This window comes from Neolamprologus multifasciatus, chromosome 20, assembly GCF_963576455.1.
Source record: "Neolamprologus multifasciatus chromosome 20, fNeoMul1.2, whole genome shotgun sequence".
In the NCBI taxonomy this organism is placed as follows: domain Eukaryota; kingdom Metazoa; phylum Chordata; class Actinopteri; order Cichliformes; family Cichlidae; genus Neolamprologus; species Neolamprologus multifasciatus.
Window position 1 is genome coordinate 8304120 of NC_140458.1, and position 16131 is coordinate 8320250.

The window sequence follows — 16131 nt, forward strand, 5'->3', positions numbered from 1 at the left end:
GAATTATATAATGTTAAATTACTATTAAACAAATGACTGACTAAGTATTTTAGGGTTTAGTTTAATTCAGCCATATTCCATATAAATCAGGTATCATACAAAAATAAAAATAGCTTCAAATACAGTCATGACAATAAAAGAATATGACTTAAGGACTTAACATCATTACTTCAGTTATACTACACCAACATCTGTTATATTTTGGCACTAAGGGAACACTGAATGACCTGGTGGTTTTTGTCCATAAAATTACTCATCTAAGATTACCACAAAATAAAAGATCTCTCAGCAAAATTATGAAACAGTTTAGGCACACAATTACCCCGATCAAATCAGTGAGCTGAGATTTTCTATTCTAAACATGAACTACTGTTACAGCAACAGACATGGACTACTGGTGTCCCACACAACAACTCAATGTCCACTATGTGAAGGAGCCAAACACAGGCCTGCTCCTCTCGTTAACTGAGATAAACTGCTGGCATATTTGTTTTACATCTATACTGTCCAATCTCTCCTGGTGGACATGGCATACAGCAGCATTGTTTAATCTCATTTGAGTCATTGTTAACCTTAGCCATCTTTTTAGTCTTCTGAGAGCACTGAAGCTTCTTTCAGCCTCAGTACATGTGTTTTATCCTCAGATTAAAATTATTATTGTGTGCTTGATGTGCCTCACCTTTGCGCCTGCTGCTTGCTTCCCTCTGACTGCACTAGGACATATTGCCACCTGATAAAATAACACATTGATTCGTGCCATATAAAAAGTGAGACATGTCAATTCAGATTCTTTGTCAAATATACACTAATGAAACAATTTACATCAGCAGCCTAACAACTGTCATGATAATAAATACTAGTTAATCTATAGCACCAAATCATCAGTCAGTCACCTGTGACCTCACCTCTTCACCTCTGTCCGAGCTACAACATGGCAGAGCTGCCTCTGTCACCTGATAAATAACAGTGAGACATTTCAAATACATGCAGTCACACCTGTGCTTCAAATACAGTAATTAACCAACAAGTCATCATCCAATTTCATCTGTAATCTTGTGTCACCATTACTCTCTGAGCTTTGTGTTGGTTCTTCTGTCACCTGACAAATAGGACATACATGACAATAAGAATAAAATGTGGAGCTGCTTCAGTGTTTCTGTCAATTTGTGCAGATCTTGACTCATCAGTAATGTTTGTAGGGTGAGTGCATTTTTAAAACAATTTGTGCAAACTGCACTACAAGGTGGATATTTGCAAAATCATGACTACCTCATGACATTTTGTCTCAAAAATTAAACCTATGCATATGTCAGTACCATTAGGATGAAATTATTGTGTCACCAACATTTTAATGTTAGACATATAATTTTAACAGCCTCTGTAAACTAATATCCTGGCTTGCTCAAAGCTGCCGTTTTCTCTTACAGTTTCAATCAAAATTAGAAATGCTACTCTGGGAGACTGAGAGAACTAATAGTGCCGCCTGCCTGTTGTGCAGTTAGTTTCCAAAACACGTTATTCATGGTTACATACAATTTTAGACTGGTGTGGGCCAAAGCCTAGCATAGCCTGTAACGTTATTATGACGGACACATTTTATGAGTTAATTTGGCTTTAAGTGACTTGCAGGTTTCTTTGAAAAATACTTTCTTATATCCAGGTTCTTCCTCTTTGCTGCCGTCCTCCTCTCCTCCTCGCAGCGCAGGTTCGCCGCTGCTAAAACTAAACAGAGCTCCCTGAAAGGCAAAGCCAATCACATTGGCCATATTTGTCACATGAGGTAGGACTCCAGTAGAGAACGTAATTTAACTCTTTCTGCACCGCTGGGTGAATGAGACGTTGACAGATTATTATTTTTTTCCTCTTTCTATCGGGTTTGATTTTCTTTACTCGAATAGATCAAATTATTGGTGGGGACATGTCCCTTCCGTCCATGCCAAATCTACGCCCTTGCTGCATAGTATTTCCACGTTAAGCTTAACAACTGATATACTGAGCCACAGCTGGACTGGCCATCGGAGTTCCATATTGAGGTGAAAAGGAAGCGATTTGTCCCGTAATTCAGCTAGAATTAAAAAATGGACACAAAGCTGGAGTTATTCTGTCTTTGCTGCGCAGTTGCATCTACTTCTCTCATTCTCTCCCCGTTCCTCTCCTGTTATTACTTCAAACATGAAACTGATCAATGATCAGCTGATCGGCTTTTCTGCCGCAAGTCCCGTCTTTCTTGTTTGTTTATCGCCCACTATTTTTTTCATGTCCACAGGCCTCAACATCCAGGGAGAAACCCACGACAGCACGGAGGACTCGTGCACGGGCCTGAAGCTTTACAGGAAGGGCCTGAAGCTTTACAGGAAGTACCTGGAGCTGTATCAGGAAGCAGGGAATCATTACGTGACGAAGGTGCTCTACGAAGTCTACGACAAAGGCTTCCAGCTGAACTGGAAAGTCCCGGATTCAGATGCAAGATAGTCCGTCTGAGTGGACTGAATGCAGTCTCCATCCATCCACAGGTGCTGCTGTGCTTCCCTCTGTGATGGGACTGTGAGCAACACCATGACCTGAAGATGCTCGGGCTGCTTATTTTGTATCATATTTTATAGTTATTAGCTTTGAGTCAGTGACTCAGTTGTTTTTATCATATCGAAATGTAAGCTTTTTATATCAGAGAGGTTTACAGGGGGGAAAGTGATTATTCAAAATATGAATTTGAAGGATTTTTTTTTTAAAAGAAAAAGACAAAATTGTCGCATGTAAATGAAGTCATCCTGAGCACTGTAAAATGTTTGTTGTTTGATACCAGGAAGTGGAGAATGTGCATGAATCCATGAAAATCTTGATTAAAACTGATTCCAACCACAATGAATTTAGTTTGGTTTTTTCACCAGATTCTGTGAAATCTGTTGCACTGTTCATTTTCCAGCTCACTTTTTGCAGCTTTCTCAGAATTCAGATTAACTTTCAATTTTTCAAAAGCTGTTATTTCTCTTCTATAAATGACACATTTAGCAAGTTTGAAAAAATTGTCCTCAATATTTCACCTCGAGATCTTTAAAAAGCCCTAACTGGTAAGGACTGTGCTTCAAGTGCAGCATTTACAGCCACCACCTTTGAAAAGTAGTAACTATACTTTAATAGACGTGCTTCATTTAATAAATCTTTAAGTGATTTTTTTGATATAATGGTGCCCTCTGCTGGATGATCTGCACACTCTTACCGTTTCCACACAGTTGTTTTTAAAAGTTTTTGACATTATTTTCATTGTTTTTCAGCTTGTTTTGTTTTGGGAACCATAAAATGAAATTGTTTGAGCTCCTTGTCCGGTCTTACCAACAACTCTACAAGTAAAACTAAATATACAGTTAGTAATGATCCAGGAGATATGTTAAAAATCTACACAACACAATGGATTTCAATGTTCCATGAAAGAATGTGTAAATCTACACAGAGTATAGTAATCCTGTTCAGCTGGATATGAGGAGGTCAGGGATGAATGTGTTGTGTAGTCTCAATAATATTAAAGCAATAGTGTAATCACAATACTGATAACTGGGAGGCTTAAAAACGAGCTATTACATTCTCAGGAATATTGTAATATCAAAAATAATAATAAAATAAATCAATACGAATATTTTTGTCAATATGTGGCGAGTAAGACAGTCAAGGCCTTTGAACCAATTCAAGGCTCCGAAATCAACAAATTCTGTGAGAGAGAGGAAGCATTTTTTCAGGGGTATATAAGTCCAAAGAGCCGTAACCTTTTCCGTGCCAGAGTATTGTTTAAACTTAAAAGTCACTCAGAAGTCACCAAACACTCAGGACTCATCAGAAGATCGTGAAGTAGACTTATAACACTACGAATGGCTGGTGTGAAGCTGATATCCAGGTCCAGATTTAGTATCAGTCCGCGCAACGCAAAATCCTCTTTTGGCTCACAAAGCTGCTGTCGTGGTTACCCGAAGAGGTGCAATGTTAGTTTTATGATGAATTTACCCGTGTGAGTGGTAATTTCTTTGGGTGATTTACAGTGCGCTAATTCATGTGATTCATATAGAAAGATGTAAACATTTAATTTCAGCAATTTCCAGCCAAACGCAGCGCAAAGCAGCGGCTTACAGATGAGCACAGAAAAATAAAATAGGGTAAGAAGTTTTATAAAAGATTCTTTCTGAAAACAGTGTGACGGTTAAGATAAAGATAATTAAAGATGAGGCTGAAGCAGAATCAACTCGGTTTTCTATAAGGATGAGCTCGTCTCTTAGAAATTGTTGGGACTGACGTCAAACTTAAGTTGCGCGTGTAGCAATGTAACTGCGCGAATGGATCTTGTTTATTATTATTATTATTATTATTATTATTATTATTATTATTATTATTATTATTATTATTATTATTATTATTATTATTATAGCTTGTTCGATCTTTATTATTTATTTTTATTTTATTTTAAATTACTACAATCTAAAAAGACAGGACCGGTGGACAAGGAAGAAAAAGACTAGAGAAGTTGGGAAGAGGCTCCACAAAGGAAATGGAACAGAGCGAAAAGACACTAAAATTAACTGGATCACCTTCCAGGGGAAAAACATTCAAGAAGAGAACAACATAGCAGGGAAACTACAGCAACAACCAACATAACCATACATTACAGTGAATGCAAGACCTACAAGTTCAGCTCAGTTTTGCTGTTCCATAACAGATCAGAATTATTCCCGAAGAGCAGAAACGGAGAGACAGAGAGGGAGCACAACCTTTCGATCATTATTATTTCGATCCCTCTCTCATATTCAAAACATCAATGAAAGAATATCTGATTGGGACCTGATTGAAAAGCTGAGTGAAATGAGAAATGTATAAACAATTTGTTTCATTGTGCATATGGATGAAATATAATGTGGATAAATGGGACAAAGGTTGAACTGAATGTTAACATTCATCAGATCACAGCTCAGGTTGTGTCAAACCAGCAAGTAAAAACATTTTTGAGACACTAGAGGATGTTACCCTTCAGAGGTCCTAAATGTACTAAATGTAATTGATAAATATAAGTTATTAGCCAGTAAACGACTTGGCAATGTTCATGTAATACAAATATATGTATTTTATTTTTCCTGGAGGGCAGTCATTTTTACAAACAAGATGGCAGCTGCAGTGTAAATCAAGCTGTGAAATAAAAGATCAAAGAAGACTTAAACAGTATTTAAATGTTCAGGCTTTTTCAACATTTAGAAAAATTGTGTTTGAAATTCAAACTAATCTGCTGCACAGTTTCTCTAACTCTGCTGCCACAAGGACAGATACAGGAAGTCGCTCAAACCACATGAAACTAATCTTTATAGTATTTGTTTTATCTTACTCCTGGAGCAAAAGATGTTTTCCAAAAAATGGGACAAACTGTTGTTTAATTTTATGGCTGGTGTGGTCCTGAGAGTCGTTGAGCTTGTCTTTGTTTTTAGGGTCACAGGTTTCAAGCTGGTAATCAAGGTGTGAATCAGAAGGGTTAAATCTCGGACACCAAGGAATCTGGTGCTTTTGACGACCTGTTGACGACGGCTGTTAATCAAGGTGTGGATTAAGCGTGCTAAACGAGGTCCTCCCAGTCTGATCAAACTCATTATCTTTGTGCAATTCAGAAACAACACGCTCCTTTTGTTTTCAGACTGAGGCTGCACAGTTTGATGTGAGCTGGAAAGTGCCAGCCATCCTGTGTTACGCTCCTTGTCTGGTCTTACCAACAACTCTACAAGTAAAACCAAACATACAGTTAGTAATGATCCAGGAGATATGTTAAAAATCTACACAACACAATGGATTTCAATGTTCCACGAAAGAATGTGTATATCTACACAGAGTATAGTAATCCTGTTCAGCTGGATATGAGGAGGTCAGGGATGAATGGTGGGGATGGATGATTCAACCACTGAACCCTGCCCTGTTTCTTTTTTTTTTTCCTTTTTGTTTTTGCTTCTTAATAAAAAGAGGAGAAATATACTTGCCTACATATGCTATTCTACGTGCTTTTAAACCATTTAAAATCACAATTCATAATTTTATATGTGAATTATATAATGTTAAATTACTATTAAAAAAATGACTGACTAAGTATTTTAGGGTTTAGTTTACTTCAGCCATATTCCATATAAATCAGGTATCATACAAAAATAAAAATAGCTTCAAATACAGTCATGACAATAAAAGAATATGACTTAAGGACTTAACATCATTACTTCAGTTATACTACACCAACATCTGTTATATTTTGGCACTAAGGGAACACTGAATGACCTGGTGGTTTTTGTCCATAAAATTACTCATCTAAGATTACCACAAAATAAAAGATCTCTCAGCAAAATTATGCAACAGTTTAGGCACACAATTGCCCCGATCAAATCAGTGAGCTGAGATTTTCTATTCTAAACATGAACTACTGTTACAGCTACTGGTGTCCCACACAACAACTCAATGTCTACTATGTGAAGGAGCCAAACACATGCCTGCTCCTCTCGTTAACTGAGATAAACTGCTGGCATATTTGTTTTACATCTATACTGTCCAGTCTCTCCTGGTGGACATGGCATACAGCAGCATTGTTTAATCTCATTTGAGTCATTGTTAACCTTAGCCATCTTTTTAGTCTTCTGAGAGCACTGAAGCTTCTTTCAGCCTCAGTACATGTGTTTTATCCTCAGATTAAAATTATTATTGTGTGCTTGATGTGCCTCACCTTTGCGCCTGCTGCTTGCTTCCCTCTGACTGCACTAGGACATATTGCCACCTGATAAAATAACACATTGATTCGTGCCATATAAAAAGTGAGACGTGTCAAATCAGATTCTTTGTCAAATATACACTAATGAAACAATTTACATCAGCAGCCTAACAACTGTCATGATAATAAATACTAGTTAATCTATAGCACCAAATCATCAGTCAGTCACCTGTGACCTCACCTCTTCACCTCTGAGCTACAACATGGCAGAGCTGCCTCTGTCACCTGATAAATAACAGTGAGACATTCCAAATACATGCAGTCACACCTTTGCTTCAAATACAGTCATGAACCATCAAGTCATCATCCAATTTCATCTGTAATCTTGCTCTGTAATCATTACTCTCTGAGCTTTGTGTTGGTTCTTCTGTCACCTGACAAATAGGACATACATGACAATAAGAATAAAATGTGGAGCTGCTTCAGTGTTTCTGTCAATTTGTGCAGATCTTGACTCATCAGTAATGTTTGCAGGATGAGTGCATTTTTAAAACAATTTGTGCAAACTGCACTACAAGGTGGATATTTGCAAAATCATGACTACCTCGTGACATTTCGTCTCAAAAATTAACCCTATGAATATGTCAGTACCATTAGGATGAAATTATTGTGTCACCAACATTTAACGTTAGACATATAATTTTAACAGCCTCTGTAAACTAATATCCTGGCTTGCTCAAAACAGTTTCAATCAAAATTAAAAATGCTACTCTGGGAGACTGAGATAACTAATAGTGCTGCCTGTTGTGCAGTTAGTTTCCAAAACACGTTATTCATGGTTACATACAATTTTAGACTGATGTGGGCCAAAGCCTAGCATAGCCTGTAACGTTATTATGACCGACACATTTTATGAGTTAATTTGGCTTTAAGTGACTTACAGGTTTCTTTGAAAAATACTTATATCCAAGTTCTTCCTTTGCGCTGCATTCCTCCTCTCCTCCTTGCAGGTCCTCGCAGCGCAGGCTTGCCGCTGCTAAAACTAAACAGAGCTCCCTGAAAGGCACAGCCAATCACATTGGCCATATTTGTCACATGAGGTAGGACTCCGGTAGAGAACGTAATTTAACTCTTTCTGCACCGCTGGGTGAATGAGACGTTGACAGATCGTTTTTTTCTTTCTATCGGGTTTGATTTTCTTTACTCGAATAGATCAAATTATTGGTGGGGACAATTCAATAATCGCTGAATATTGGTGGGGACATGTCCCTTCCGTCCATGCCAAATCTACGCCCTTGCACGAATGTGTTGTGTAGTCTCTTGATAATATTAAAGCAATAGTGTTTGTTTATTTTGTTTATTTATAAGGAACCCCATTAGCTTCCACAACAGTGGTTGCTAGTCTTCCTGGGGCCCAAACCATCGAATAAAATGTTACACAATGAGTTGGATGCAAAATATCCTCATAATTTGGCTCTTACTTCCACAATAAGGTTTTACAATTCTGAAAATATAAGCATGTAAATATTAAAAAAATATAAAAAAACACTCAAACAAAATACACAATTTCCATTGCAAGTGACATTACCCTCTTACAATATTTACAAATAAATTAAAAACAGCCTAAATAGACTTTTAGGTGATTTTTAAAATTATGAATAGAAGCCAATTCTCTAATTGCATAAGGCAACTTATTCCACTGAAAAGATGCTCTAAATATAACAGAGTTTTTCAAAAAGTTACTTTTAACTCGAGTAGTTACTAAATTGTGGTTAGTTGAGAATTGTGTAGCATGATTATGTATTTCATCTGGATACTGCAACTGAGCATAAAAAAAGTGTGGTGTGTTTACCAGTATTGCTTTCTTTAAAAATACAAGTAAACCATAGTATAATTTAGCTTGTACAGAAAGCCAAGAAAGTTTATTGTGCATTTTATCAATATTTGTATAATATGAACACCTTAACACTAATCTGGTCGCCCTATTTTGGACTAACTGTTCAGATCTGTCTTATTAGCTGCTGACCAAATGATTGAGCAGTACTCTAGATGAGATAATACTAGTGAAATACTATCTTTCATAATTGAAGAAGTAATATAAACTTGTAAACTTGTTATAGCTAGTTTGTTGAATAAACCACTGATGGAAACAGGAACATGATCAAATCAATAAAAGTGCTCATTTTTTGTGTTTTTGAATGTTGGTTGTCATTTATTTTATTCACACAAATGCAGTTTGGACAAGTGCTAATGGTCTTTTGTTAATTAAAACCAAACAATCACCATGTTAAGGTTAATCAATGCCACTGAAACAGATAACAGACAATAGCTGAAACTATCTTTAATCAACAGTCAACTATCAGCTTCAATTGATTTGACTCAACCAATGAGGGCATCAAATTTGGATTATATGGTTTCAGCTAGGTCTAAACCAAAAGTTGTATTTTGCATCTCGGACACCAAGGAATTTGGTGCTTTTGACGACCTGTTGACGACGGCTGTTAATCAAGGTGTGGATTAAGTGTGCTAAACAAGGTCCTCCCAGTCTGATCAAACTCATTATCTGGGTGCAATTCAGAAACAACACGCTCAGGCAAAAACTGGGTCAACCCCCCTCTGACACCTTAATGTGGGCTTAATGATGACACGATGCCCACGTCTCCCAAAGAATTCACACCTGTATTCATGTAAACTCAGCCACACCCACCTTGATTCAGACCCTGAAGCCTAACGTTGAATACAGGGACAGTCAATGACTCTTAGGACCGCCTTAAATCCCAGTGGAGGTTAAATACCCGGCTCTCTCCATCAGACTTTAGATCTGGACTCCAGTTTTCTTCATTTCAAGAGATCAGGATTAAACCTGCAAGTACTACTATTTACAGAAGTTCCAGTTCCTCTGCAGGCTGATTTAGCTGAAGAAGATTTTTGAAGCTCTCAACACAAGATTAGGTGAATACTGGGCCAACCATCACAGTACTATGAACTCTCCTCACTGCACTCCTCACTGGTCTCCTCAGTGGACTGCTGGGGGACTGGAACCCTCCATGAACTCATATCTGAATCCAAACCTCCACCAAGACGTGGGAATGTACACACAGGAGCTGGCTGTGACTGTTCCTAAGCCTGTGCACGTAAGGAAGGGGATTTTTTCTGAGCTGCACAGTAAAGTTTCAGAAGCTGGCATCCCCATCACTGCAACACATTTTGACCTGCAGCGGGAAATGCTCTGGATGGGAAACTACACGGTAAGAGCTAAAATGATGCTTCAGCAGAGTTTGTTTCTTCTACATTCACCTCAAACGTTGCACTCTGTAATAATATGTGTGCTCTTCTCTTAGGGTCATGTAAAATCCTTCCTTGGATCTACGATGGCATGCTACTCTTCTTTCCAAGTGCACGCAACTGATGCCATCAGACACGTGCAGAGTTTGGACACAGGCATGCTGTTCCTTTCTGAATGCAACCTCAGAGGTTACACTCGTGGGGGCCTTCACATGTTTGATTATCAGTAAGTGTTACATTGACTGTTGATGACTTGAAGCTTTGAAATTATTCCTTATGTTATTGAATTAATGGCCATTTTTGGTGCTTTGCAGGATGGAAGAAGGAGCTGATATGCACAGTCTCCTCATGACTGATAACATGCTGCTCATGGGGGGATTACAAAACTATGTGGTTGAAGTTGACATGAACACACTTCAAGAAACTCAAAAAGTAAGACACCAGGCTTATGTTTATCAAAATCCACAACTATCTATGCTTACACCACTGGCATATCATACAACTGACTTCACAGCGAGTGTCTGACTGTCTGCTGTCTCAATTGTTCTTCCAGTTCACAGTGGAGGCACCTGGAGTGACAATAATGCGTCAGACCAATCGTTTCTTCTGCTTTGGGCACCCTTCTGGCAAAGTAAGTATCACCTGATTGCATCAGTTTGATGAGGTTTGGTTTATATCTCTCTAACACTGACCCTCTGCTGATAACAGGTGACCCTTCGAGACTTGCGCACATTTAGGACACAAAAGTTTGACGCATTTCCTGGCGGCCTGTCAGACTTTGATGTTCACGGAAACCTTTTGGCTGTGAGTGGGTTCTCCAGCCGAGGGCTGAATGAACGTTTCCTCATGGTGTATGACCTCCGAATGATGCGAGCTGCAACCCCCCTTTGGGTGCATGTGGATCCCTTCTTTGTGCGCTTCATTCCTACCTACACGTCACGGCTCGCAATCCTCTCACAGACAGGTATGAAGCTGGCTTCAGGATTCTTTAGTCCAGTTTTCTGTAGCATAGTCTTACTATGTTTGGCCAATAAATGTGACACACAATTTCTTTGTGGCTTTGCTATAACTGCCTGCATTCTGTGTCTTTTTCCAGGTGAGTGTCAGTTCTGTGAGCCCACTGGCCTCGCCAACATGGCGGATATTTTCCACGTCAACACAAACGACCACTTTCTCACAAGTTTTGAGGTCTCATCCAGCAAACAAGCCTTAGCCTTTGGAGATTCGGGGGGATGTGTGCGTCTCTGGTCTGATACTCGGGATGTTATGTTTAACGTCTACTCCAGAGAGTCCTGCGTTGTGGATGCACAGCCTCAGCTGACCTGGAATCATAACCTGCAGCCCTGCTCTCCCATCCCCACTGCCCAGGCTCCACCCAGCTCAAGGTAACACAATCACTAATGAGACTGAAGAGTTTGCATTAGAGCGTTCATAAATATTGTTGTCAGATTCAATAAAAGTTTGTAAGATAATGTCGAGTCTTCCCCAGTTGATATAAATGGTTTGCTCAGTATTTTAAAAGCAGTTCTCAAAATTAGAGTCTCATGTAGTTCCCGTTAAAGGTTTCCATCTAAAACATGTTTCTTTTCAACAGATGGGCTCCTGGGATGGACCCAGAAATCCCACAAACTATGGAAACTGTTGGCTTGAACAGTTATGTAGAAAATCCTTACGCCTGCCCCTGTAACCAGGTATGTTAAAAATTTGTTTCTGTTTTAAACTGTCACTTTTACAATATTGTAATAAATTTACAAAAAAAGTTCAACCCATCTCCACGTGGTGTATTTTAAGTTTTTTTTCCTGTTTGTTGTTTGCAGGTCCCTGCAAATAAAGAAGGAACACCTGGTTATTACAACCACGTCCCTGAATCTCCAACAGAGAGTGATGAAGAGCCGCTCCTTCACACTGTTCCCGAAAAGTACAGAAAGGTTGGACTTGCTATGTTTCACCCTGGTGTTCATAGAGATACAGTTAAATATGATATGTAACAATTTATAGAGTGTTGCTACAAGCTTTAATTTCCAAAACATGTGACGAATATGTGTTTGTTGTGCTTCAGGTGACAATTAAATACTCTAAACGTGGACGGGAAGATTTTGACTTCAAACATTACAACAGGACGTTGTTTGCTGGCCTGGAGCCACAGATTCCCAACGCCTACTGTAACTGCATGATCCAGGTAAGAAGCTGAAGATTCACAATGTGTACATTTAATTTTTAATATGAGACAATTTGTCAAATGTTTCATGGATCTTTTATGTTTGCATCTTAGGTGTTATACTTCCTGGAGCCAGTTCGCTGCCTTGTTCAGAATCATTTGTGCCACAAGGAATTTTGTTTGGCTTGTGAACTCGGCTTCCTCTTCCACATGTTGGATTTGTCACAAGGAGATCCATGTCAGGTACGTTTCTTTCTTTCTTTTTTTTCTGTTTGGGATTGCAAGGCTCTTACTTTGAAATCTCATTTTGTTGTAACTGCCCAAAGTAACCTCTAATGTCTTCTTCCTTAAGGCCAGCAACTTCCTCAGAGCACTTCGAAACATCCCTGAAGCCAAAGAGATGGGCCTGATCCTCTCAAACTGTGAGGAGACGACAGAAACAGTCGAGCTAGGTCGCTTAATCCAGAGATGGGATCACTTCATCCTCTACCAGCTCTTCCAGGAGACACAAGAGCAGGAGGATCCACGGGCCTACAGGACGACCAGGAGCAGGTAAAACACATCGTTGTTGACCTGCATTCTTACTGGACACTGTCCCAGTCTTATCATTATGTTTGTTTATAAATGCAGAGTTTTCCTTCTGGTTTCTGAAACTGTGATTTGTGTTTGTGTTGCAGTTCTCTGGGCTCCTCTGGCGACTCTGTCATTAGAGAGCTGTTTTGTTCTGAAGTTGAGAACTGCAGCCTGTGTCTCTGTGGCATAGAAACAGTCCACTCCTCCCTCGTGTCGCTGTTCAACATGCATTACCCCGACTCTCAAGGTGAGTCTGAGAGCACTGAGAGCATGGATATCTGTGACTGTGAATTACTCTGTCTTTGAAGCTTGAACTATTAATGATTACATAATGGTTTGAATGAATTTAGTTTTTGAATGAGCAGAAGGAAATATCTGCTTGACTTGATGTATACACTGATATTCATTGTACTTTGACACTTCAGGAAAAAGAATAAAGGAGCACGACTTTGCTGAGATCCTGAAGAAAAGCATCTGCCTGCAGCAGAGATCTCACACATGGTGTGGAAACTGTGACAAGTATCAGCCCACAGTGAGTTACAGCTTTCATTCACTCATAATGACAAATCATTTATGGTTGATTGTTACCTGTTGTGCAGGGTAATCATTTCTTTGTGTTACACTGTAGGTGCAGACACGCAACATTCGACGTCTCCCAGATGTTTTGGTGATAAACTGTGAGGTGAACAGCAGCAAAGAGGCCGAATTCTGGAAGGTTCAGGCCGAGGTAAGCCACTGATTCACTGTGTTTAAATACAGTTAAAAGAAACAAAGAAACTAATGATTTATCTGTTCATTATTTACATGATTGTCCATGTTTTTGTTTTTATAGTACGCCTTCAACAAATCCATGCAGAAGACAGATCAGGATCAGCGTCACGTGTGGATCCCCGCCACTCTCAAGATGTCCCTCAGCAAAAGTCAGAGACTGGAGATCAGCAGCTGGCCTGAGGGCGAGGAGGTGAGGACTTTAGATTTTCAGCTGATCTTTGCACTTGAAGAAATAATTTGAGTAACTTTTCATCACCAAGTTAAAATTTGACTTCAAAATTAAATCCATATTTCCAGGAGCAATATTTTTAAAACATTATTACACTAATCTGAAGCATTGTAGATATTGAACTATAGGTTGGTTTTAGTGTTTTTGTTTCTGTAACACATGAATTTCTCAACTTTTGTGAAATGAAAAAGTTTATCTTACAATTATTTGCACTTTCTGTTACTAGTTAAGTGCTGCTGAAGAGGCGGAGGGAGCTTCTCTGTATGACTTGGTGGTCACGGTGCCACACATCCTGGACGCTGGCACAGGTGGTAATCTGGTCGCACACATCAAAGTGGGTGAGACCTACCATCAAAGAAAAGAGGTGAGTGACGCTTAGATAAGAACAGTTTGACATCTGCTGACTACAAAAAGTTTAATTTTTAACATTCAAAATGATTTTCTTATTTCAGGGAGTCTCTCGCCAGCAGTGGTACCTCTTCAATGACTTCCTCATTGAGCCGATTGAGAAGGTAAGGATCCTAGATAAGATTCCTGCTTGTTTATTCATGCTAACTTTAACTTTGTGCAGTCATTTAAAAATGTTTCTCCTTTTCTTTTCAGACTGAGGCTGCACAGTTTGATGTGAGCTGGAAAGTGCCAGCCATCCTGTGTTACGCCAAGAGAAACTACCACACCAAATACGACCTCCACAGTGAGTGTCAGCACAATCAGTCTGAAGTCAAATCTGACTTATATCGGACTGAGAGGCAGAGCAAGACAGACGCCACGTTCATCCCACTCACAGTCAGTGAGATGCCGCAGGCTGGTGACCTGGTGGGGCTGGACGCTGAGTTTGTAAAGCTCAGTGAGGTAAGTCGGGCTATGATACCATCATTTATTATAATATAGGATTAAAAACAATTTTAAATATTCCAAGTACATATTTTCAGTAGTTCAGCTAATCTGACTCATGCATTTATAACAAATTTGACCCCTGAATGTGTGTGTTTGCAGGAGGAAGCAGTGCTGCATAGTGACGGCACCAAATCGACCATCAAGCCCAGTCAGATGTCTGTGGCCAGGATCACCTGTGTTAGGGGTCAGGGGCCCAACGAGGGGGTCCCCTTCATCGATGACTACATCTCCACTCAGGAGCAGGTGAGAAGCTGCAGAGAGAAAAGACCACGATGACCTAAAATAATTAATATATAATGTTTCAAGGATCCACCCACTAACTTGTCAATTTGTTCTTCCAGGTGGTCGACTATTTGACAAAATACTCTGGAATCGAACCTGGAGACCTGGATGCCACAGTATCCTCTAAGCACGTGACCACGCTGAAGTCGACCTACCTGAAGCTGCGCTTCCTCATCGATGCAGGAGTTCGCTTCGTCGGCCACGGCCTGCAAAATGACTTTCGTGTCATTAATTTAGTGGTACGTTATTTCATCAGTTTTAAATTTCAAATTAATTCATGTAGTTCAAAGATGTGATTTTTTTTTTTTTGATGTGCTTTGATTTGAATGTTTTTTATTTTCTGTTTCTTAAGGTTCCCAAAGATCAAGTTATCGACACCGTCCACCTCTTCCGATTGCCCTACAAGAGGATGATTTCTCTGAAATTCCTTGCTTGGTATTTTCTTGGTAAGTTAGTAGAAATAAAAAAACAAAATCAAATCCAAATAATCCAAATATGAGTCTGTAATCGAATTAAATCACATTATTACTGTGAGAGGGATTAGGATCCAAATATGTAAACTGGATAATCCGCTCATGTTACCGAAGTCAGTATAGTTCATGATGTTTTAGTTGTCATCAAACCCATCTTGGAATTAAGTCTAAACAACAAAGTATTTAGAGGCTTTTTTGAGTTCATGCACTAAAGCGTACGTGTTAATTCCTCATATCCACATTGTAATCTGAAGCTGAACACTTTCATTTTAATCATTCCTGACCTTTTTTTCATGTCCACAGGCCTCCACATCCAAGGAGAAACCCACGACAGCACGGAGGACTCATGCACGGCCCTGAAGCTTTACAGGAAGTACCTGGAGCTGTATCAGGAAGGAGGGAATCATTACGTGACAAAGGTGCTCTACGAAGTCTACGACAAAGGCTTCCAGCTGAACTGGAAAGTCCCGGATTCGGACATGAGATAGTCCATCTGAGTGGACTGAATGCACTCTCCTTCCATCCACAGGTGCTGCTGTGCTTCCCTCTGTGATGGGACTGTGAGCAACACCATGACCTGAAGATGCTCGGGCTGCTTATTTTGTATCATATTTTATAGTTATTTGCTTTGAGTCAGTGACTCAGTTGTTTTTATCATATCGAAATGTAAGCTTTTTATATCAGAGAGGTTTACAGGGGGGGGGGGGGGGGGGAAAGTGATCATTCAAAATATGAATTTGAAGGATTTGTTTTT

The 16131-nt window shown here is 39.4% G+C and overlaps 1 protein-coding gene across 1 annotated transcript; it reads left to right on the forward strand.

Moving 5' to 3' along the window:
- The first annotated feature begins 9690 nt into the window (after nucleotides 1–9690).
- Nucleotides 9691–15865, forward strand: LOC146494337 (PAN2-PAN3 deadenylation complex catalytic subunit PAN2-like). Its single transcript, XM_085145874.1, has 22 exons — nucleotides 9691–9957; nucleotides 10051–10220; nucleotides 10309–10426; nucleotides 10548–10625; nucleotides 10703–10958; nucleotides 11091–11379; nucleotides 11589–11685; nucleotides 11812–11922; nucleotides 12054–12173; nucleotides 12267–12395; nucleotides 12505–12704; nucleotides 12830–12972; nucleotides 13151–13257; nucleotides 13354–13452; nucleotides 13558–13686; nucleotides 13952–14089; nucleotides 14178–14237; nucleotides 14329–14577; nucleotides 14722–14865; nucleotides 14964–15143; nucleotides 15257–15350; nucleotides 15681–15865. Exons 1-22 carry the CDS (start codon nucleotides 9691–9693, stop codon nucleotides 15863–15865), a joined length of 3363 nt encoding a protein of 1120 aa, XP_085002000.1.
- Nucleotides 15866–16131: the final 266 nt, after the last annotated feature.